The sequence below is a fragment of the Oncorhynchus clarkii genome, chromosome 3 (assembly GCF_045791955.1).
Source record: "Oncorhynchus clarkii lewisi isolate Uvic-CL-2024 chromosome 3, UVic_Ocla_1.0, whole genome shotgun sequence".
NCBI lineage: Eukaryota > Metazoa > Chordata > Actinopteri > Salmoniformes > Salmonidae > Oncorhynchus > Oncorhynchus clarkii.
In genome coordinates this window covers 89620918-89644597 of record NC_092149.1, presented here as the reverse complement: position 1 = coordinate 89644597, position 23680 = coordinate 89620918, and the positions used below count along the sequence as shown (strand labels likewise).

The following is a 23680-nucleotide window of genomic DNA, read 5'->3' as shown; positions in this document are numbered from 1 at the left end:
CAGTAACCAGCAGGTAGCCTAGTGGTTAGTGTTGGGCCAGTAACCAGCAGGTAGCCTAGTGGTTAGTGTTGGGCCAGTAACCAGCAGGTAGCCTAGTGGTTAGTGTTGGGCCAGTAACCAGCAGGTAGCCTAGTGGTTAGTGTTGGGCCAGTAACCAGCAGGTAGCCTAGTGGTTAGTGTTGGGCCAGTAACCAGCAGGTAGCCTAGTGGTTAGTGTTGGGCCAGTAACCAGCAGGTAGCCTAGTGGTTAGTGCATTGGGCCAGTAACCAGCAGGTAGCCTAGTGGTTAGTGTTGGGCCAGTAACCAGCAGGTAGCCTAGTGGTTAGTGTTGGGCCAGTAACCAGCAGGTAGCCTAGTGGTTAGTGTTGGGCCAGTAACCAGCAGGTAGCCTAGTGGTTAGTGTTGGGCCAGTAACCAGCAGGTAGCCTAGTGGTTAGTGTTGGGCCAGTAACCAGCAGGTAGCCTAGTGGTTAGTGTTGGGCCAGTAACCAGCAGGTAGCCTAGTGGTTAGTGTTGGGCCAGTAACCAGCAGGTAGCCTAGTGGTTAGTGTTGGGCCAGTAACCGAAAGGTTGCAGATTGAATCCCCAAGCTGACAAGGTACAACTCTGTCGTTCTGCCCCTGAACAAGGCAGTTAACCCACTGTTCCTAGGCCGTCATTGTAAATAAGAATTTGTTCTTAACTGACTTGCCTAATTAAAATAAATAAATAAATAAAAATGTATTAGCTGGCTAGTGATTAGCGTTAGTGGCTAACATGATTTAGGTCCAACTTGCTAAGAAAAGACAAACTAGCTGTTTGCTGATGTAGGAAACACAAACTAATAGTGTCACTATAGAACACAGGTGGATTTATATTAAGAAGCAAAGTGAAAACAGCATCGTTGTTGCATGTGCTGCATTGACCATGCAGACTGACTACAAGTCTCTCTCTGTGTTGTGTTGACCATGCAGACTGAATACAAGTCTCTCTCTGTGTTGTGTTGACCATGCAGACTGAATACATGTCTCTCTGTGTTGTGTTGACCATGCAGACTGAATACAAGTCTCTCTCTGTGTTGTGTTGACCATGCAGACTGAATACAAGTCTCTCTCTGTGTTGTGTTGACCATGCAGACTGAATACAAGTCTCTCTCTGTGTTGTGTTGACCATGCAGACTGAATACAAGTCTCTGTGTTGTGTTGACCATGCAGGCTGAATACAAGTCTCTCTGTGTTGTGTTGACCATGCAGACTGAATACAAGTCTCTCTGTGTTGTGTTGACCATGCAGACTGAATACAAGTCTCTCTCTGTGTTGTGTTGACCATGCAGACTGAATACAAGTCTCTCTCTGTGTTGTGTTGACCATGCAGACTGAATACAAGTCTCTGTGTTGTGTTGACCATGCAGACTGACTACAAGTCTCTCTGTGTTGTGTTGACCATGCAGACTGAATACAAGTCTCTCTGTGTTGTGTTGACCATGCAGACTGAATACAAGTCTCTCTCTGTGTTGTGTTGACCATGCAGACTGAATACAAGTCTCTCTCTGTGTTGTGTTGACCATGCAGACTGAATACAAGTCTCTCTCTGTGTTGTGTTGACCATGCAGACTGAATACAAGTCTCTGTGTTGTGTTGACCATGCAGGCTGAATACAAGTCTCTCTGTGTTGTGTTGACCATGCAGACTGAATACAAGTCTCTCTGTGTTGTGTTGACCATGCAGACTGAATACAAGTCTCTCTCTGTGTTGTGTTGACCATGAAGACTGAATACAAGTCTCTCTCTGTGTTGTGTTGACCATGCAGACTGAATACAAGTCTCTCTCTGTGTTGTGTTGACCATGCAGACTGAATACAAGTCTCTCTGTGTTGTGTTGACCATGCAGACTGAATACAAGTCTCTCTGTGTTGTGTTGACCATGCAGACTGAATACAAGTCTCTCTCTGTGTTGTGTTGACCATGAAGACTGAATACAAGTCTCTCTCTGTGTTGTGTTGACCATGCAGACTGAATACAAGTCTCTCTCTGTGTTGTGTTGACCATGCAGACTGAATACAAGTCTCTCTGTGTTGTGTTGACCATGCAGACTGAATACAAGTCTCTCTGTGTTGTGTTGACCATGCAGACTGAAGTGTGCTCCTTGAGTGATGGCCGGGGGTGTGGAAAGAGGCATGGGGAGGGAGAGAGAGAGAGAGAGATGACTCCTTGAGTGACGGGCAGGGGTGTGGAAAGAGGCATGGGGAGGGAGAGAGAGAGAGAGAGATGACTCCTTGAGTGATGGGCAGGGGTGTGGAAAGAGGCATGGGGAGGGAGAGAGAGATGACTCCTTGAGTGACGGGCAGGGGTGTGGAAAGAGGCATGGGGAGGGAGAGAGAGATGACTCCTTGAGTGACGGGCAGGGGTGTGGAAGAGGCATGGGGAGGGAGAGAGAGATGACTCCTTGAGTGACGGGCAGGGGTGTGGAAAGAGGCATGGGGAGGGAGAGAGAGAGAGAGATGACTCCTTGAGTGATGGGCAGGGGTGTGGAAAGAGGCATGGGGAGGGAGAGAGAGATGACTCCTTGAGTGACGGGCAGGGGTGTGGAAAGAGGCATGGGGAGGGAGAGAGAGAGAGAGAGATGACTCCTTGAGTGACGGGCAGGGGTGTGGAAGAGGCATGGGGAGGGAGAGAGAGATGACTCCTTGAGTGACGGGCAGGGGTGTGGAAAGAGGCATGGGGAGGGAGAGAGAGAGAGAGAGAGAGAGATCTCCTTGAGTGATGGGCAGGGGTGTGGAAAGAGGCATGGGGAGGGAGAGAGAGATGACTCCTTGAGTGACGGGCAGGGGTGTGGAAAGAGGCATGGGGAGAGAGAGAGAGAGAGAGAGATGACTCCTTGAGTGACGGGCAGGGGTGTGGAAAGAGGCATGGGGAGGGAGAGAGAGATGACTCCTTGAGTGACGGGCAGGGGTGTGGAAAGAGGCATGGGGAGGGAGAGAGAGAGAGAGATGACTCCTTGAGTGACGGGCAGGGGTGTGGAAAGAGGCATGGGGAGGGAGAGAGAGATGACTCCTTGAGTGACGGGCAGGGGTGTGGAAAGAGGCATGGGGAGGGAGAGAGAGAGAGAGAGATGACTCCTTGAGTGATGGGCAGGGGTGTGGAAAGAGGCATGGGGAGGGAGAGATGACTCAAGTGGCAGAGTAAACAAAAACTAAAATGGACATTACACACGGGGTATCCCATTTAACCAAACACTCAAATACCATTATAGATGGTGAAATAAAAACCGGGCCGTGCATCAATACCGGTATATCACAAAATACGGTATACCGCCCAGCCCTACATGAAATCAAATGTTATTTGTCACATGCTTGGTAAACAACAGGTGTGGACTAACAGTGGAATGCTTGGTAAACAACAGGTGTAGACTAACAGTGAAATGCTTGGTAAACAACAGGTGTAGACTAACAGTGGAATGCTGACTTCAACAATGAGTAACGATAACATGGCTATATACACAGGGTACCAGTACCGAGGCAATGAGTAACGAACGATAACATGGCTATATACACAGGGTACCAGTACCGAGTCAATGAGTAACGATAACATGGCTATATACACAGGGTACCAGTACCGAGTCAATGAGTAACGATAACATGGCTATATACACAGGGTACCAGTACCGAGTCAATGTGCAGGGGTACGAGGTAATTGAGGTAGGTATGTACATATAACTAGGAATAAAGTGACTAGGCAACAGGATAGATAATAGACAGCAGCAGCAGTGAATGTGATGAGTCAACAGAGTTGGAGCAGAAAGGGTTAATGCAGATAGTCCAGGTAGATGTTACTATTCAACTAACTACTTATCAGTCTCTTGGGGGTAGAAGCTGTTTGGTTACTATTCAACTAACTACTTATCAGTCTCTTGGGGGTAGAAGCTGTTTGGTTACTATTCAACTAACTACTTATCAGTCTCATGTCCTGGGGGTAGAAGCTGTTTGGTTACTATTCAACTAACTACTTATCAGTCTCATGTCCTGGGGGTAGAAGCTGTTTGGTTACTATTCAACTAACTACTTATCAGTCTCATGTCCTGGGGGTAGAAGCTGTATGGTTACTATTCAACTAACTACTTATCAGTCTCATGGGGGTAGAAGCTGTTTGGTTACTATTCAACTAACTACTTATCAGTCTCATGGGGGTAGAAGCTGTTTGGTTACTATTCAACTAACTACTTATCAGTCTCATGGGGGTAGAAGCTGTTTGGTTACTATTCAACTAACTACTTATCAGTCTCATGGCTTGGGGGTAGAAGCTGTTCAGGGTCCTGTTGGTTCCAGACTTGGTGCATCGGTACCGCCTGCCTTCTTCATGACTGTGTTGGTGTGTTTGGACCATGATACATCCTCAGTGATGTGAGAGGGGTTTGACTTGTAATTCCTCCCCAGCTTCCTGAGTCTCTGGGGCGGGTTGACTGTCAAGGACCAGGATGGAGACGGCGCTGTTGGATGGCTGGAAGGAGGAGAGGGCGGAGCTGAGGGCGGAGGTGTCTCGCCTGCAGAATGAGCTGGCTGAGAGTCATGCTGAGAGAGAGGAGCTGGAGTCACGTGCCCAGGCCCTCACAGACCGGGTGAGTCCCCACCTCCCCAGGCCCTCACAGACAGGGTGAGTCCCCACCTCCCCAGGCCCTCACAGACAGGGTGAGTCCCCACCTCCCCAGGCCCTCACAGACAGGGTGAGTCCCCACCTCCCCAGGCCCTCACAGACAGGGTGAGTCCCCACCTCCCCAGGCCCTCACAGACAGGGTGAGTCCCCACCTCCCCAGGCCCTCACAGACAGGGTGAGTCCCCACCTCCCCAGGTCCTCACAGACAGGGTGAGTCCCCACCTCCCCAGGCCCTCACAGACAGGGTGAGTCCCCACCTCCCCAGGCCCTCACAGAGCACCAACACATTCACCAGTCCATTTGAACTCGTCTTGCGGGGCCAGACCTCAACACTGTTGAGTGGAGAATGTGTTGAGTTCTGGTCTTCTGTCGAGGCTTTCTTTTAGGACGGACCCCATTTAGTGGACTGGTTGGTTGTTTGGTCGTTATGCTTTTGGTCGACCCAGATTGTTTTAGTCGAGCAGTAAATATATATATATATATATATATATATATATATATAAATACATACAGTTGAAGTCGGAAGTTTACATACACCTCAGCCAAATACATTTGCAATCAGTTTTTCACAATTCCTGACATTTAATCCTAGTAAATATTCCCTGTCTTAGGTCAGTTAGGATCACCGGTTTATTTTAAGAATGTGAAATGTCAGAATAATAGTAGAGAGAATGATTTATTTCAGCTTTTATTTCTTTCATCACATTCCCAGTGGGTCACAAGTTTACATACACTCAATTAGTATTTGGTAGCATTGCCTTTCAATTGTTTAACTTGGGTCAAACGTTTCAGGTAGCCTTCCACAAGCTTCCCATAATAAGTTGGGTGAATTTTGTCCCATTCCTCCTGACAGCTGGTGTAACTGAGTCAGGTTTGTAGGCCTCCTTGCTCACACACGTTTTCAGTTATGCCCACAAATTTTCTACAGGAATGAGGTCAGGGCTTTGTGATGGCCACTCCAATACCTTGACATTGTTGTCCTTAAGCTACTTTTCCACAACTTTGGAAGTATGCTTGGGATCGTTGTCCATCTGTGTTGGAACACAGGAGTGATGGTTGCTGATAATGGGCCTCTATACGCCTATGTAGATATTCCATTTAAAAAATCAGCCGTTTCCAGCTACAATAGTCATTTATAACATTAACAATGTCTACACTGTATTTCTGATCAATTTGATGTTATTTTAATTGACAAGAAATGTGCTTTTCTTTAAAAAGAAGGACATTTCTAAGTGACCCCAAACGTTTTGAACAGCAGTGTAACTAACTCTCTGTCTCTATCCCCTGGTTAGCTGTCCCAGTCCCTGGACCCGTCCCTGTGTGTGCCTCTGCGCCCGGACAGGGACTTGAGAAGGAAGATGCGAGATGGCAGAGAGAGGGAGGCCCGGCAGGCTCTACTCATCCACAAACTGCAGAACAAGGTCAGGGTTTAAAGGGTTGGCGCTGTGGGGCTATAATGGACTTGTATATGCAATGGGGTGGCAGGGTAGCCTAGTGGTTAGAGCGTTGGACTAGTAACCGGAAGGTTCAAACCCCCGAGCTGACAAGGTACAAAGGTACAAGGTACAAATCTGTCGTTCTGCCCCTGAACAGGCAGTTAACCCACTGTTCCTAGGCAGTCATTGAAAATAAGAATTTGTTCTTAACTGACTTGCCTCGTTAAATAAAGGTAAAATAAAATATGTTTTAAGAGCATAAAGTCATCAAGTCAATGATCTGAGCAGAATTATATAATATAATAATATATAATATAATATATAATAAACATGGCCGTGAAAATAATTGTTGCTCCTACACTGTGATCATATGGTCTGTCGTCAGGTGGTTGAATACCGGGATCGCTGCCAGGGTTTGGAATACCAGGTGAAGACTGGAGAAAGAGAGCTCCTGAAACGTGAGGTTAGAGGGAAATCTATCATTGGATGAATACTGTATTTAACCAGGTCAAACTCCATTAAGATATTGAATCTCTTTTTCAAGCTCTTGATGAAGTGTGTTTTTCAATGCTGTAGTTTATTGAATCTGCATATCAGCAGAGCGGAAGAGGCGACACTGATAAAAAAAATCGGTCTGTTTTTTTCGCCCACCAAGCGATGAGATGAGAGGTGGCTTATTTGATCGAATAGAAGTTTTGTAATGATTTGGTCGTTACGAGTGTACTGATATAAGTAGGAATTGTGACATCTTGACAACTTTGAGAAAAAAACACTTTATATCAGCGTTGTGCCTGGTTTGCCACAAGGTACCACAGACACAAAGTCATAAACCCATGCTATTTATACTATTTATTTTCTTAAAATTAGATTTTATACCTAACCCTAACCACACTGCTAACCTTACGCCTAACCTTAAATTAAGAACTACAAGCAAATGTTTGTTTTCATGACTTTTTATGATGTAGCCATTTTGAATTTGTGGCTGTGGTAACTTGTGGAAACCGTTGTGCCTGTTGTAAACACACATATCTGCTCTCTTATTGGCTAGAATGGTTCCAGCTGATCTCGCCTCCTCCCAACTGCCTTCCATTTTTTAAATCATTTTCCCCCCAATGTTAGAGTGGCCACTACAGTATCAAGTCAATAATCTAATCTGTGATATCAGTTAATTTGGGTTCTTCTGTTGTGTTGTTGTGCAGAGGAGGATCAGGGATGAGCACAGTGACTCCTTAGAGAGCGCCCTCATCAGGCTGGAGGAAGAACAGCAGAGGTGGGTGGGACACTTCGTGTCTGCCAATTGTGTTAAGCAGACACAGAAGCTCAAACTGCGTCTGGGTTGAATAAATCACAGTTAAAGAAGAAGTCAGAGTTGGAAATGTTGTTAACTGTGTCAGAGCGTTGTCAACAAACACTCTTTTCAGACCAGGTAGCTATTAGTCTTCCCAAAGTCAATCCAGAACTTAATTTATTGATTAGACAGAGAGCAGAATGTTCCATCCATGGAGTTAGACTCAACCATTACTTCCATGGTAATCGTCCCAGTCGTTTACTGGCCTACAAGCTACGCAGTAATGATCAATTAACTGATATAGCAACTATTGAATCTGAAACTGTGGAATTACAATCAGAACCCAAATGAATGAATGAAATGTTCTCCTGCTTCTTAATTTGGGAAAGATGTGAATACATCACTAATTTAGCTTTTATTAAAAACGGTAAGAATGCCCGTGTCCTCACTCGCCTCCTATGTTTGATAAATATCGATATTAAACTGTTCATCTCCAGACTTACCCAAATAGGTCCACGAGGACCAAAGCGGGTTTGTTAAAAAACGTTTCTCTTCAGATAACCTCGGTCGACTATTACATGTCTTAGATGCTTCATCAGAACCAACAGCTCCTTGGCTGTATTATGTCTCGAGGCAGAAACAGGTTTTAATAGACTAGATGGTCATATCTCTGGTCTGTCTTGGAACATATGGGAATTGGCTCCAATTGTATTAATACGATTAAAGTACTATATGCCAATCTCTCAGCCATAGTTATAACAGGTAATATCTGCTCTGTTTGAAATCACTAGAAGCAGCAGACAAGGCGATGCAATTTCTCCTTTGCCATTTTTGTTATACATTGGAACACCTGGCAATTCCTCAATCGAAAGAAATAACACCAATTTCCCTCAAATCTGCTGATCACTTCATCTCATTATACGCAGATTATATTTTACTATATCTAGACCATGTATCTCAATCACTCCCAAACACATTGAAAATCACAGATCAATTCAGCTTTATCCAAGATAATCGGCCCTACTGCCTCTCAAGACCCCGATGAAGGACTCTATCTCTACTTTTAAATATTTGGGAGTAGATCAAATCAAATGTATTTATATAGCCCTTCGTACATCAGCTGATATCTCAAAGTGCTGTACAGAAACCCAGCCTAAAACCCCAAACAGCAAGCAATGCAGGTGTAGAAGCACGGTGGCTAGGAAAAACTCCCTAGAAAGGCCAGAACTTAGGAAGAAACCTAGAGAGGAACCAGGCTATGAGGGGTGGCCAGTCCTCTTCTGGCTGTGCCGGGTGGAGATTATAACAGAACATGGCCAAGATGTTCAAATGTTCATAAATGACCAGCATGGTCAAATAATAATAATCACAGTAGTTGTCGAGGATGCAGCAAGTCAGCACCTCAGGAGTGAATGTCAGTTGGCTTTTCATAGCCAATCATTAAGAGTATCTCTACCACTCCTGCTGTCTCTAGAGAGTTGAAAACAGCAGGTCTGGGACAGGTAGCACGTCCGGTGAACAGGTCAGGGTTCCATAGTCGCAGGCAGAACAGTTGAAGCTGCAAGCCCATGTAATGCTTTGTAGGTTCAGTAAAACCTTGAAATCAGCCCTTGCCTTGACAGGAAGCCAGTGTAGGGAGGCTAGCACTGGAGTAATATGATCAAATTGTTTGGTTCTAGTCAGGATTCTAGCAGCCGTATTTAGCACTAACTATAAGTTTATTTAGTGCTTTATCCGGGTAGCTGGAAAGTAGAGCATTGCAGTTGTCTAATCTAGAAGTAACAAAAGCATGGATTAATTTTTCTGCATCATTTTTTTTTTGGACAGAAAGTTTCAGATTTTTGCAATGTTACGTAGATGGAAAAAAGCTGTCCTTGAAACAGTCTTGATATGTTCGTCAAAAGAGAGATCAGGGTCCAGAGTAACGCCGAGGTCCTTCACAGTTTTATTTGAGACGACTGTACAACCATCAAGATTAATTGTCAGATTCAACAGAAGATCTTTGTTTATTGGGACCTAGAACAAGCATCTCTGTTGTGTCCGAGTTTAAAAGAATAAAGTTTGCAGCCATCCACTTCCTTATGTCTGAAACACATGCTTCTAACGAGGGCAATTTTGGGGCTTCACCATGTTTCATTGAAATGTACAGCTGTGTGTCATCCACGTAGCAGTGAAAGTTAACATTATGTTTTCTAATGACATTCCCAAGAGGTAAAATATATAGTGAAAACAATAGTGGTCCTAAAACGGAACCTTGAGGAACACCGAAATTTACAGTTGATTTGTCCGAGGACAAACCATTCACAGAGACAAACTGATATCTTTCCGACAGATAAGATCTAAACCAGGCCAGAACTTGTCCGTGTAGACCAATTTGGGTTTCCAATCTCTCCAAAAGAATGTGGTGATCGATAGTATCAAAAGGTCTAGGAGCACGAGGAAAGATGCAGAGCCTCGGTCTGATGTCATTTACCACCTTCACAAGTGCAGTCTCAGTGCTATGATGGGGTCTAAAACTAGACTGAAGCATTTCATATACATGGTTGCTTTCAGGTCCATATGGAAGAAGTGGTATGGGGAGGGTTTTCTGGGTGGGGCAGATAGAGATGTGGGGGGTGGAGGAGTGACTGACAAGAAACCCTAGTTGCTGTGGGGAGGGGTGGAAAACATGGTTTCAGGGTGGGGGGCAGGATGTGTGTGGTTGGATGGAGACATGTTGGATGGGGGGGGGGGGGGGCAGGAAGAGAGGTTGGATGGAGGCGTGGGGTTGGGGGAACAGGAAGAGAGGTTGGATGGAGACGTGGGGTTGGGGGAACAGGAAGAGAGGTTGGATGGAGGCGTGGAGTTGGGGGAACAGGAAGAGAGGTTGGATGGAGACGTGGGGTTGGGGGTACAGGAAGAGAGGTTGGATGGAGACGTGGGGTTGGGGGAACAGGAAGAGAGGTTGGATGGAGACGTGGGGTTGGGGGAACAGGAAGAGAGGTTGGATGGAGGCGTGGGGTTGGGGGAACAGGAAGAGAGGTGAGGTTGGGGGGACAGGAAGAGAGGTTGGATGGAGACGTGAGGTTGGGGAACAGGAAGAGAGGTTGGATGGAGACGTGGGGTTGGGGGAACAGGAAGAGAGGTTGGATGGAGACGTGGGGTTGGGGGAACAGGAAGAGAGGTTGGATGGAGACGTGGGGTTGGGGGAACAGGAAGAGAGGTTGGATGGAGGCGTGGGGTTGGGGGAACAGGAAGAGAGGTTGGATGGAGGCGTGGGGTTGGGGGAACAGGAAGAGAGGTTGGATGGAGACGTGGGGTTGGGGGAACAGGAAGAGAGGTTGGATGGAGGCGTGGGGTTGGGAGAACAGGAAGAGAGGTTGGATGGAGACGTGGGGTTGGGGGAACAGGAAGAGAGGTTGGATGGAGACGTGGGGTTGGGGGAACAGGAAGAGAGGTTGGATGGAGGCGTGGGGTTGGGAGAACAGGAAGAGAGGTTGGATGGAGATGTGGGGTTGGGGGAACAGGAAGAGAGGTTGGATGGAGGTGTGGGGTTGGGGGAACAGGAAGAGAGGTTGGATGGAGGCGTGGGGTTGGGGGAACAGGAAGAGAGGTGAGGTTGGGGGGACAGGAAGAGAGGTTGGATGGAGACGTGAGGTTGGGGAACAGGAAGAGAGGTTGGATGGAGACGTGGGGTTGGGGGAACAGGAAGAGAGGTTGGATGGAGACGTGGGGTTGGGGGAACAGGAAGAGAGGTTGGATGGAGATGTGGGGTTGGGGGAACAGGAAGAGAGGTTGGATGGAGGCGTGGTGTTGGGAGAACAGGATGTAGGGTGGATGGAGGCGTGGGGTTGGGGGAACAGGAAGAGAGGTTGGATGGAGGCGTGGGGTTGGGAGAACAGGAAGAGAGGTTGGATGGAGGTGTGGGGTTGGGGGAACAGGAAGAGAGGTTGGATGGAGGCGTGGGGTTGGGGGAACAGGATGTAGGGTGGATGGAGGCGTGGGGTTGGGGGAACAGGATGTAGGGTGGATGGAGGCGTGGGGTTGGGGGAACAGGATGTAGGGTGGATGGAGGCGTGGGGTTGGGGGAACAGGATGTAGGGTGGATGGAGGCGTGGGGTTGGGGGAACAGGATGTAGGGTGGATGGAGGCGTGGGGTTGGGGGAACAGGATGTAGGGTGGATGGAGGCGTGGGGTTGGGGGAACAGGATGTAGGGTGGATGGAGGCGTGGGGTTGGGAGAACAGGATGTAGGGTGGATGGTGGCGTGGGGTTGGGGGAACAGGAAGAGTGGTTGGATGGAGGCGTGGGGTTGGGGGAACAGGAAGAGAGGTTGGATGGAGGCGTGGGGTTGGGGGAACAGGATGTAGGGTGGATGGAGGCGTGGGGTTGGATGAACAGGATGTAGGGTGGATGGAGGCGTGGGGTTGGGGGAACAGGATGTAGGGTGGATGGAGGCGTGGGGTTGGGGGAACAGGATGTAGGGTGGATGGAGGCGTGGGGTTGGGGGAACAGGATGTAGGGTGGATGGAGGCGTGGGGTTGGGGGAACAGGATGTAGGGTGGCTGGAGGCGTGGGGTTGGGGGAACAGGATGTAGGGTGGCTGGAGGCGTGGGGTTGGGGGAACAGGATGTAGGGTGGCTGGAGGCGTGGGGTTGGGGGAACAGGATGTAGGGTGGCTGGAGACGTGGGGTTGGGGGAACAGGAAGAGAGGTTGGATGGAGGCGTGTGGTTGGGGGAACAGGATGTAGGGTGGCTGGAGGCGTGGGGTTGGGGGAACAGGATGTAGGGTGGCTGGAGACGTGGGGTTGGGGGAACAGGAAGAGAGGTTGGATGGAGGCGTGGGGTTGGGGGAACAGGATGTAGGGTGGAAGTAGGGTGGGGTTGGGGGAACAGGAAGTAGGGTGGCTGGAGGCGTGGGGTTGGGGGAACAGGATGTAGGGTGGCTGGAGGCGTGGGGTTGGGGGAACAGGATGTAGGGTGGAAGTAGGGTGGGGTTGGGGGAACAGGAAGTAGGGTGGGGTTGGGGGAACAGGAAGTAGGGTGGGGTTGGGGGAACAGGAAGTAGGGTGGCTCACCACATTATGTTTCTTTATCTTTATATACTGACTGTTATAACTTTTACAACTTTTATATGATCAATACTTTTATTTATGTACTTTTTTCTAAATGTTTTAGTTTCTTTTTGAGTGTCAGCTATATATGATATAAACTGCCTGTTAAATTATAGGAATGTGTATATAGTACCTGTAACCACCACTATATATATTTATTTTGTTAAGACACAATCAATATGATAAGGTACCTTGACAAGATGGTGACGCTTAATTTCCTTTGGGTGTGTTTGGTGTGTGTTTGGGTGTGTTGGGTGTGTTGGGTGTGTTGGGTGTGTTGGGTGTGTTGGGTGTGTTGGGTGTGTTGGGTGTGTTTTGGTGTGTTTTGGTGTGTTTTGGTGTGTTTGGTGTGTGTTTGGTGTGTGTTTGGGTGTGTTTGGGTGTGTTTGGGTGTGTTTGGTGTGTTTGGGTGTGTTTGGTGTGAGCAGGAGTGTAGGGCTGGCAGAGCTGAACTCTCTCCTTCGTGGCCAGCTCAGCCAATCAGGCCAGGCAAATGAAGCACTGAGCGAGGACCTTTGCAAACTGACTACCGATTGGTCCAAAGCGGTGGAGGAGGCGGGACTGAGGGAGATGGAGTGGCAGAAAGAGAAAGAGGTAGACTGATTGACAAAGACTGAATAGGATATGTCTTTCATTGTTGTTTCATGTTACCTAAGTTACTGGAGTTGTGTCATCATGCAGGACCATCCCTGTCTTCCTTCCCCTCTTCTCTCTCTCTCTTCTTCAGCGACTGACCGGTCATGTCGACCGGGGGCAGAGTCGTCTGATGTCCATGTGGGGAGATGTGGTCACTCTGAGACGACACTGTCACACTGTGAAGACTGCCACTGACAGGTGAGGTCAACAGATGCCTGGAAAACAATTCAAACCTGTATCTTAAACTCTATCTCTACGGATGTGTCTGAAGTGGCACCCTACTCCCTATATAGTGCACTACTTTTGACTAGAGCTCTGGTTTAAAGAGCCCTATGGCTCTGGTCTAAAGTCATGCACTGTATAGGGATTAGAGTGCCATTCTGGACGTACTTCTGATATATAGTCCAGTTGATAATGATTGTTGTTTGTCCCACCCACAGGGACCTCTGGGAGCTTAGAGCTGAGTTCTCTCGTCTGTCTTCCTCTCTCCTCTCCCACTGTGGTTCAGTGGTGTCTCTATCTCTACGGCCCAGTGACCCTACAACCAGCCTCCATCCTGCTCCCCGCTCTGCCTCCGCCCCACCCCACTCCTCCACCCTAGGCCCACCTCCTCTCTCCTCCACCCTAGGCCCTCTCTCCTTGCAGGATCTGGACCACGACCAGAAGGAGAGAGAGCGGGAGAGAGAGGAGAGCGAGAGGGAGCTGACAGAGCTCAGAGCCCTCTATGAAGCTGAGACCCTGCATCTGAATAACAGGTCAGACTGAAAGGTTACTCCAGCCGTAAAGGGAGCACCCTGCCCTGCCTTTCCTGCATTCACCATCTGAAAACAATACTCACTGCTTTGGTTGTGTCCCAAATGGCACATTATTCCCTGTATAGTGCACTCCCTTTAACCGGGGGGCTCTCTCTTTGACCGGGGGGCTCTCTCTTTGACCGGGGGGCTCTCCCTTTAACCGGGGGGCTCTCTCTTTGACTGGGGGGCTCTCTCTTTAACCAAGAGGCACTCCCTTTGACTGGGGGGCTCTCTCTTTGACTGGGGGGCTCTCCCTTTAACCGGGGGGCTCTCTCTTTGACTGGGGGGCTCTCCCTTTGACTGGGGGGCTCTCTCTTTGACTGGGGGGCACTCCCTTTGACTGGGGGGCTCTCCCTTTGACTGGGGGGCTCTCTCTTTGACTGGGGGGCTCTCTCTTTGACTGGGGGGCTCTCTCTTTGACTGGGGGGCTCTCCCTTTGACTGGGGGGCTCTCTCTTTGACTGGGGGGCTCTCTCTTTAACCAAGGGGCACTCTCTTTAACCAAGAGGCACTCCCTTTGACTGGGGGGCTCTCTCTTTGACTGGGGGGCTCTCTCTTTGACTGGGGGGCTCTCTCTTTGACTGGGGGGCTCTCTCTTTGACTGGGGGGCACTCCCTTTGACTGGGGGGCTCTCCCTTTGACTGGGGGGCTCTCTCTTTGACTGGGGGGCTCTCTCTTTGACTGGGGGGCTCTCCCTTTGACTGGGGGGCTCTCTCTTTGACTGGGGGGCTCTCCCTTTGACTGGGGGGCTCTCTCTTTGACTGGGGGGCTCTCTCTTTGACTGGGGGGCTCTCCCTTTGACTGGGGGGCTCTCTCTTTGACTGGGGGGCTCTCTCTTTGACTGGGGGGCTCTCTCTTTGACTGGGGGGCTCTCTCTTTGACTGGGGGGCTCTCCCTTTGACTGGGGGGCTCTCTCTTTGACTGGGGGGCTCTCTCTTTGACTGGGGGGCTCTCTCTTTGACCGGGGGGCTCTCTCTTTGACCGGGGGGCTCTCTCTTTGACTGGGGGGCTCTCTCTTTGACTGGGGGGCTCTCTCTTTGACTGGGGGGCTCTCTCTTTGACTGGGGGGCTCTCTCTTTGACTGGGAGGCTCTCTCTTTGACTGGGGGGCTCTCTCTTTAACCAAGGGGCTCTCTCTTTGACTGGGGGGCTCTCTCTTTGACTGGGGGGCTCTCTCTTTGACTGGGGGGGAGCACTTCCTGGGAACAGGGTTGCATTTGGGACACTGCCTTTGTCTCTGCCTCAGACATGATACATCCTGTTTCTCATTGTCTGGAGGTAGACAGGGTTGTTTCTGCACTCCTCCAACCGTCCTCCTCTCACTGCATCCACAGGATCTCAGAGTTATCTCGTACCATTCAGGATCAAAAGATAGAACGACAGGAGGAGGAGAGGAAGATGGAGCGAGGGATGGCTTCGGAGAAGAAAGAGGAGAGAGAAAAGGAGAGACAGACAAACACAGAGAGAACTCTAGAGTGTGTCTATCAGGCCGTCCTAAAACTGGTAAGACTGACCGCTCGGATCAGAATATACAGAGCATTCAGGAAGTATTCAGACCCCCTGACATTGTCAACATTTTGTTACGTTACAGACTTATTCTAAAATGTATTAAATATTTCTTTTCTCTACATATTATACTCCATAATAACAAAGCGAAACAGGGTTTTTATACATTTTTGCTCATTTATAAAAATACAAAAAATGAAGTATCACATTTACATATGTATTCATTTGTTGAAGCACCTTTGGCAGCGATTACAGCCTCAAGTATTCTTGGGTATGAAGCTACAAGCTTGACACACCTGTATTTGAGGAGTTTCTCCCATTCTTCTCTGCAGACCCTCTAAAGCTCTGTCAGGTTGGATGGGGAGTGTTGCTGCACAGCTATTTTCAGGTCTCTCCAGAGATGTTCGATCAGGTTCAAGTCTGGGCTCTGACTGGACCACTCAAGGACATTCAGAGACTTGTCCCTAAGCCACTCCTAGGTTGTCTTGGCTGTGTGCTTAGTGTCGTTGTCCTGTTGGAAGGTGAACCTTCGCCACAGTCTGAGGTCCTGAATACTCTGGATCAGGTTTTCATCAAGGATCTCTCTGTAATTTGCTCTGTTCATCTTTCCCTTGATCCTGACTAATCTCCCAGTCCCTGCCGCTGAAAAACATCCCCACAGCATGATGCTGCCATCACCATGCTTCACTGTAGGGATGATGCCAGGTTTCCTCCAGATGTGATGCTTGACATTCAGGCCAAAGAGTTTCATCAGATCAGATAATCTTGTTTCTCATGGTCTGAGAGTCTTTAGGTGCCTTTTGGCAAACTCCAAGCGGGCTGTCATGTTCCTTTTACTGAGGACTGGCTTCCATCTGGCCACTCTACCATAAAGGTCTAATTGGTGGATTACTGCAGAGATGGTTGTCCTTCTGGAATGTTCTCCCATCTCCACAGAGGAACTCTGTCAGAGTGACCATGGGGTTCTTGGTCACCTCCCTGACCAAGGCCCTTCTCCCTGATTGTTCAGTTTGGCCGGGCGGCCAGCTCTAGGAAGGATCTTGGTGGTTCCAAACTTCTTCCATTTAAGAATGATGGAGGCCACTGGGTTCTTGGGGACCTTCAATGCTGCAGAAATGTTTTGGTAACGTTCCCTAGATCTGTGCCTCGACACAATCCTGTCTCTGAGCTCTACGGACAATGCCTTCAACCTCATGACTTGGTTTTTGCTCTGACATGCACTGTCAACTGTGGGACCTTATATAGACAGGTGTGTGCCTTTCCAAAACATGTCCAATCAATTGAATTTACCTCAAGTGGACTCCAATCAAGTTGTAGAAACATCTCAAGGATGATCAATGGAAACAGGGTGCACCTGAGCTCCATTTCAAGTCTCAAGTTAAAGTGTCTGAATACTTATGTAAATAAGGTATTTCTGTTTTTTATTTTTTATAAATTTGCTACAATTATTTTTTTAAACTGTTTTCGCATTGTCATTATGGGATATTGTGTGTAAAAATGTTTTGTTTTTTTTAAATGAAGAAAATATTTAATCCATTTTAGAATAAGGCTGTTCACAAATCCATTGTACAGTAGTTAAAACACTACGTAGAAATGAACACATCCCCCAGCCCACTGTATTGGTCCATTAGAATAGCCTGTTTAATGTTATAAATGAACACATCCCCCAGCCCACTGTATTGGTCCATTAGAATAGCCTGTTTAATGTTATAAATGAACACATCCCCCAGCCCACTGTATTGGTCCATTAGAATAGCCTGTTTAATGTTATAAATGAACACATCCCCCAGCCCACTGTATTGGTCCATTAGAATAGCCTGTTTAATGTTATAAATGAACACATCCCCCAGCCCACTGTATTGGTCCATTAGAATTGTCATGTATTGTCATGTTGTGTCTTGTTTCTGTCCTTTCCCTTCACCCTGTCTCCCTCTGCTGGTCGTTATTAGGTTACCTTTTCTCCCCCTCTTTCCCCCAGCTGTTCCTTGTCTCCTCCTAACTACCTCGTCACCCCTTTTCCCACCTGTTCCCTTTTTCCCTCTGATTAGTCCTCTATATCTCTCTCTGTTTTTGTTCCTGTCTTTGTCGGATTCTCGTTTGTGTTACTCATGCCTGAACCAGACTATCGTCGTGTTTGCTGCAACCTTGTCCTGTCCTGTCGGAATCTGCCTGTTCATCTAACCTTGTCCTGTCCTGTCGGAATCTGCCTGTCCATCTGAGCCTACGTGTGTTTCGTCATTAAAGTAACTCTGTTTTGTTAATTCGCTTTTGGGTCCTCATTCACGCACCTTAACAGAAGAATCCGACCAAGAATGGACCCAGCGACTTCGGATCCTCTCCACTCTGCCGTCGAGATCCAGGGAGCGATGCTAGGCAGACACGAGCAGGAATTGTCTGCTGCTCGACATGCCGTTGAGACCCTGGCCACCCAAGTCTCCAACCTCACAGAACAGGTTCACCATCTCCGCCTCGATCCACCGGCCACTTCCAGGGCTTTCGAATCTCCGGAGCCCAGAATCAATAACCCGCCGTGTTACTCTGGGGAGCCCACTGAATGCCGCTCGTTCCTCACCCAGTGTGATATTGTGCTTTCTCTCCAGCCCAACACTTACTCCAGGAGCACTGCTCGTGTCGCCTACGTCATATCTCTCCTTACTGGACGGGCTCGTGAGTGGGGCACGGCAATCTGGGAGGCAAGGGCTGAGTGTACTAACCAGTATCAGGACTTTAAGGAGGAGATGATACGGGTTTTTGATCGATCTGTTTTTGGGGAGGAGGCTTCCAGGGCCCTGTCTTCCCTATGTCAAGGTAATCGATCCATAACAGACTACTCTATTGAGTTTCGCACTCTTGCTGCCTCCAGTGGCTGGAACGAGCCGGCTTTGCTCGCTCGTTTTCTGGAGGGTCTCCGCGCAGAGGTAAAGGATGAGATTCTCTCCCGGGAGGTTCCTTCCAGCGTGGATTCCTTGATTGAACTCGCTATTCGCATTGAGCGACGGGTTGATCTTCGTCACCGAGCTCGTGGAAAGGAGCTCGCGTTCTCCGTTGCCCCCCTCTCCGCATCACTACCATCTTCCTCTGCCGGCTCGGGTGCTGAGCCTATGCAGCTGGGAGGTATCCGCATCTCGACTAAGGAGAGGGAACGGAGAATCACCAACCGCCTCTGTCTCTATTGCGGTTCTGCTGGTCATTTTGTCACTTCATGTCCAGTAAAAGCCAGAGCTCATCAGTAAGCGGAGGGCTACTGGTGAGCGCTACTACTCCTGTCTCTCCTTCAAGATCCTGCACTACCTTGTCGGTCCATCTACGCTGGACCGGTTCGTCAGCTTCCTGCAGTGCCTTAATAGACTCTGGGGCGGAGGGCTGTTTTATGGACGAGACCTGGGCTCGGGAACATGACATTCCTCTCAGACAGTTAAGGGAGCCCACGGCCTTGTTCGCCTTGGATGGTAGTCCTCTCCCCAGGATTCAGCGTGAGACGCTACCTTTAACCCTCACTGTCTCTGGTAATCATAGCGAAACCATTTCTTTTTTAATTTTTCGTTCACCTTTTACACCTGTTGTTTTGGGCCATCCCTGGCTAGTTTGTCATAATCCTTCTATTAATTGGTCTAGTAATTCTATCCTCTCCTGGAACGTCTCTTGTCATGTGAAATGTTTAATGTCTGCTATCCCTCCTGTTTCCTCTGTCTCTTCTTCACAGGAGGAGCCTGGTGATTTGACAGGGGTGCCGGAGGAATATCACGATCTGCGCACGGTGTTCAGTCGGTCCAGGGCCACCTCTCTTCCTCCACACCGGTCGTATGATTGTAGTATTGATCTCCTTCCGGGAACCACTCCCCCCCGGGGTAGACTATACTCTCTGTCGGCTCCCGAACGTAAGGCTCTCGAAGATTATTTGTCTGTAGCTCTTGCCGCCGGTACCATAGTCCCCTCCTCCTCTCCCGCCGGAGCGGGGTTTTTTTTTGTTAAGAAGAAGGACGGGTCCCTGCGCCCCTGCATAGATTATCGAGGGCTGAATGACATAACAGTGAAGAATCGTTATCCGCTTCCTCTTATGTCTTCAGCCTTCGAGATCCTGCAGGGAGCCAGGTTTTTCACTAAGTTGGACCTTCGTAACGCTTACCATCTCGTGCGCATCAGGGAGGGGGACGAGTGGAAGACGGCGTTTAACACTCCGTTAGGGCACTTTGAATACCGGGTTCTTCCTTTCGGCCTCGCTAACGCTCCAGCTGTCTTTCAGGCATTAGTCAATGATGTCCTGAGAGACATGCTGAACATCTTTGTTTTCGTTTACCTTGACGATATCCTGATTTTTTCACCGTCACTCCAGATTCATGTTCAGCACGTTCGACGTGTCCTCCAGCGCCTTTTAGAGAATTGTCTTTTTGTGAAGGCTGAGAAGTGCACTTTTCATGCCTCCTCCGTCACATTTCTCGGTTCTGTTATTTCCGCTGAAGGCATTAAGATGGATCCCGCTAAGGTCCAGGCTGTCATTGATTGGCCCGTCCCTAAGTCACGCGTCGAGCTGCAGCGCTTTCTCGGCTTCGCGAACTTCTATCGTCGTTTCATCCGTAATTTCGGTCAGGTGGCAGCTCCTCTCACAGCCCTTACTTCTGTCAAGACGTGCTTTAAGTGGTCCGTTTCCGCCCAGGGAGCTTTTGATCTCCTCAAGAATCGTTTTACATCCGCTCCTATCCTTGTTACACCTGACGTCTCTAGACAGTTCGTGGTCGAGGTTGACGCGTCAGAGGTGGGCGTGGGAGCCATTCTTTCTCAGCGCTCCCTCTCTGACGACAAGGTCCACCCTTGCGCGTATTTTTCTCATCGCCTGTCGCCGTCGGAACGTAACTATGATGTGGGAAACCGCGAACTGCTCGCCATCCGCTTAGCCCTAGGCGAATGGCGACAGTGGTTGGAGGGGGCGACCGTTCCTTTTGTCGTTTGGACTGACCATAGGAACCTTGAGTACATCCGTTCTGCCAAACGACTTAATGCGCGTCAGGCGCGCTGGGCGCTGTTTTTCGCTCGTTTCGAGTTCGTGATTTCTTATCGTCCGGGCTCTAAGAACACCAAGCCTGATGCTTTATCTCGTCTCTTCAGTTCTTCAGTAGCCTCCACTGACCCCGAGGGGATGCTCCCTGAGGGGCGTGTTGTCGGGTTGACTGTCTGGGGAATTGAGAGGCAGGTAAAGCAAGCACTCACTCAAACTCCGTCGCCGCGCGCTTGTCCCAGGAACCTTCTTTTCGTTCCCGTTCCTACTCGTCTGGCCGTTCTTCAGTGGGCTCACTCTGCCAAGTTAGCCGGCCACCCTGGCGTTCGGGGTACGCTTGCTTCCATTCGCCAGCGTTTTTGGTGGCCCACCCGGGAGCATGACACGCGTCGCTTCGTGGCTGCTTGTTCGGTCTGCGCGCAGACTAAGTCCGGTAACTCCCCTCCTGCCGGCCGTCTCAGGCCGCTTCCCATTCCCTCTCGACCGTGGTCTCACATCGCCTTAGATTTTGTCACCGGACTGCCTTCGTCAGCGGGGAAGACTGTTATTCTTACGGTTGTCGACAGGTTCTCTAAGGCGGCTCATTTTATTCCCCTTGCTAAGCTTCCTTCTGCTAAAGAGACGGCACAAATCATCATCGAGAATGTTTTCAGAATTCATGGCCTTCCGTCAGACGTCGTTTCGGACAGAGGTCCGCAATTCACGTCTCAATTTTGGAGGGAGTTTTGCCGTTTGATTGGGGCTTCCGTCAGTCTCTCTTCCGGCTTTCACCCCCAGTCTAACGATCAAGCAGAACGGGCCAATCAGACTATTGGTCGCATCTTACGCAGTCTTTCTTTTCGCAACCCTGCGTCTTGGTCAGAACAGCTCCCCTGGGCAGAATACGCCCACAACTCGCTTCCTTCGTCTGCGACCGGGCTATCTCCTTTTCAGAGTAGCCTCGGGTACCAGCCTCCGCTGTTCTCATCTCAGTTCGCCGAGTCCAGCGTTCCCTCCGCTCAGGCTTTTGTCCAACGTTGCGAGCGCACCTGGAAGAGGGTCAGGTCTGCACTTTGCCGTTATAGGGCGCAGACTGTGAGGGCTGCTAATAAGCGTAGAACTAAGAGTCCTAGATATTGTCGCGGTCAGAGAGTTTGGCTCTCCACTCAGAACCTTCCCCTTAAGACCGCTTCTCGCAAGTTGACCCCGCGGTTCATTGGTCCGTTCCGTATTTCCCAGATCATCAATCCTGTCGCAGTTCGACTTCTTCTTCCGCGATATCTTCGTCGCGTCCACCCGGTCTTCCATGTCTCCTGTGTCAAGCCCGTTCTTCGCGCCCCCGCTCGTCTTCCCCCCCCCCCCCCCCATCCTTGTCGAGGGCGCACCCATCTACAGGGTCCGTAGGATTTTGGACATGCGTCCTCGGGGCCGTGGTCATCAGTACCTAGTAGATTGGGAGGGGTACGGTCCTGAGGAGAGGAGTTGGGTTCCCTCTCGGGACGTGCTGGACCGTGCGCTGATCGATGATTTCCTCCGTTGCCGCCAGGTTTCCTCCTCGAGTGCGCCAGGAGGCGCTCGGTGAGTGGGGGGGTACTGTCATGTATTGTCATGTTGTGTCTTGTTTCTGTCCTTTCCCTTCACCCTGTCTCCCTCTGCTGGTCGTTATTAGGTTACCTTTTCTCCCCCTCTTTCCCCCAGCTGTTCCTTGTCTCCTCCTAACTACCTCGTCACCCCTTTTCCCACCTGTTCCCTTTTTCCCTCTGATTAGTCCTCTATATCTCTCTCTGTTTTTGTTCCTGTCTTTGTCGGATTCTCGTTTGTGTTACTCATGCCTGAACCAGACTATCGTCGTGTTTGCTGCAACCTTGTCCTGTCCTGTCGGAATCTGCCTGTTCATCTAACCTTGTCCTGTCCTGTCGGAATCTGCCTGTCCATCTGAGCCTACGTGTGTTTCGTCATTAAAGTAACTCTGTTTTGTTAATTCGCTTTTGGGTCCTCATTCACGCACCTTAACAAGAATAGCCTGTTTTACATATATTCTGTTGTTTCTCTTGTCCAGTCCAAGGTGCTGAGCTCCCAGAGTCTGGATGGACAGAGTAGCAGTAGCCATACTCTGTCTCTGTCCAGTGATTGGTTAGGACCAGACCTGTTGACTACAGGGCTAACCCAGGTGCTGGCTGTATTGGCCCAGGCTGAGACCAACCTGCTGTGGCGGCATCAGGAAGCACAGGTCTGTTGATGACATGTATCTGTCCCGCTGTTCCGATAGGCTGTTTGAAGACGGCACCCAGCAGGCCAAGCGTGTTCTACTGATGTCATTTCAACCTGTTTTTCCTCCTGGGTAGCGAAGATATCTCTTCCTTTTTCACCATGAACTAGTTAAGACCAAACAACCAACCAGTGTCCATGTCTCATCCCTTCAGGAGGCTGCGGCTAGCCTGCGGAGGCTGGGTGAGGAGAGAGCAGGACTGGAACAGAGAGTCAGACAGCTGGAGACGGACACAGAGGAGAGGCAGAAACAGAGCCTGTATGAAGAACAGGAGCTCACTCATATTCAGGACATGTTACTCAGGTAGGACATGTTACTCAGGTAGGATATGTTACTCAGGTAGGACACTCAGGACATGTTACTCAGGTAGGATATGTTACTCAGGTAGGACACTCAGGACATGTTACTCAGGTAGGACACACAGGACATGTTACTCAGGTAGGACATGTTACTTAGGTAGGACATGTTACTCAGGTAGGACACACAGGACATGTTACTCAGGTAGGACATGTTACTCAGGTAGGACACACAGGACATGTTACTCAGGTAGGACATGTTACTCAGGTAGGACACGCATGACATGTTACTCAGGTAGGACATGTTACTCAGGTAGGACACACAGGACATGTTACTAAGGTAGGACATGTTACTCAGGTAGGACACTCAGGACATGTTACTCAGGTAGGACACTCAGGACATGTTACTCAGGTAGGACACTCAGGACATGTTACTCAGGTAGGACACTCAGGACATGTTACTCAGCTAGGACACTCAGGACATGTTACTCAGGTAGAACACAGGACATGTTACTCAGGTAGGACACACAGGACATGTTACTCAGGTAGGACACTCAGGACATGTTACTCAGGTAGGAAATGTTACTCAGGTAGGACACACAGGACATGTTACTCAGGAAGGACGAACAGGACATGTTACTCAGGTAGGACATGTTACTCAGGTAGGACACACAGGACATGTTACTCAGGTAGGACATACAGGACATGTTACTCAGGTAGGACATGTTACTCAGGTAGGACACACAGGACATGTTACTCAGGTAG

At 49.3% G+C, this 23680-nt stretch overlaps 1 protein-coding gene across 1 annotated transcript in view; it reads left to right on the top strand.

The window, feature by feature from the left end:
- The window catches only part of LOC139405548 (trichohyalin-like), a 103134-nt gene that overhangs the window by 11574 nt on the left and 67880 nt on the right, over window positions 1–23680 (top strand). The window contains exons 2-11 of the mRNA XM_071147964.1: window positions 4412–4593; window positions 5921–6049; window positions 6450–6527; window positions 7264–7334; window positions 12873–13038; window positions 13172–13278; window positions 13521–13835; window positions 15207–15375; window positions 22410–22580; window positions 22774–22922. Coding sequence (XP_071004065.1) covers window positions 4453–4593; window positions 5921–6049; window positions 6450–6527; window positions 7264–7334; window positions 12873–13038; window positions 13172–13278; window positions 13521–13835; window positions 15207–15375; window positions 22410–22580; window positions 22774–22922 — 1496 coding nt within the window. The 5' untranslated portion in view covers window positions 4412–4452. The remainder of the gene's footprint in view (window positions 1–4411; window positions 4594–5920; window positions 6050–6449; window positions 6528–7263; window positions 7335–12872; window positions 13039–13171; window positions 13279–13520; window positions 13836–15206; window positions 15376–22409; window positions 22581–22773; window positions 22923–23680) is intronic.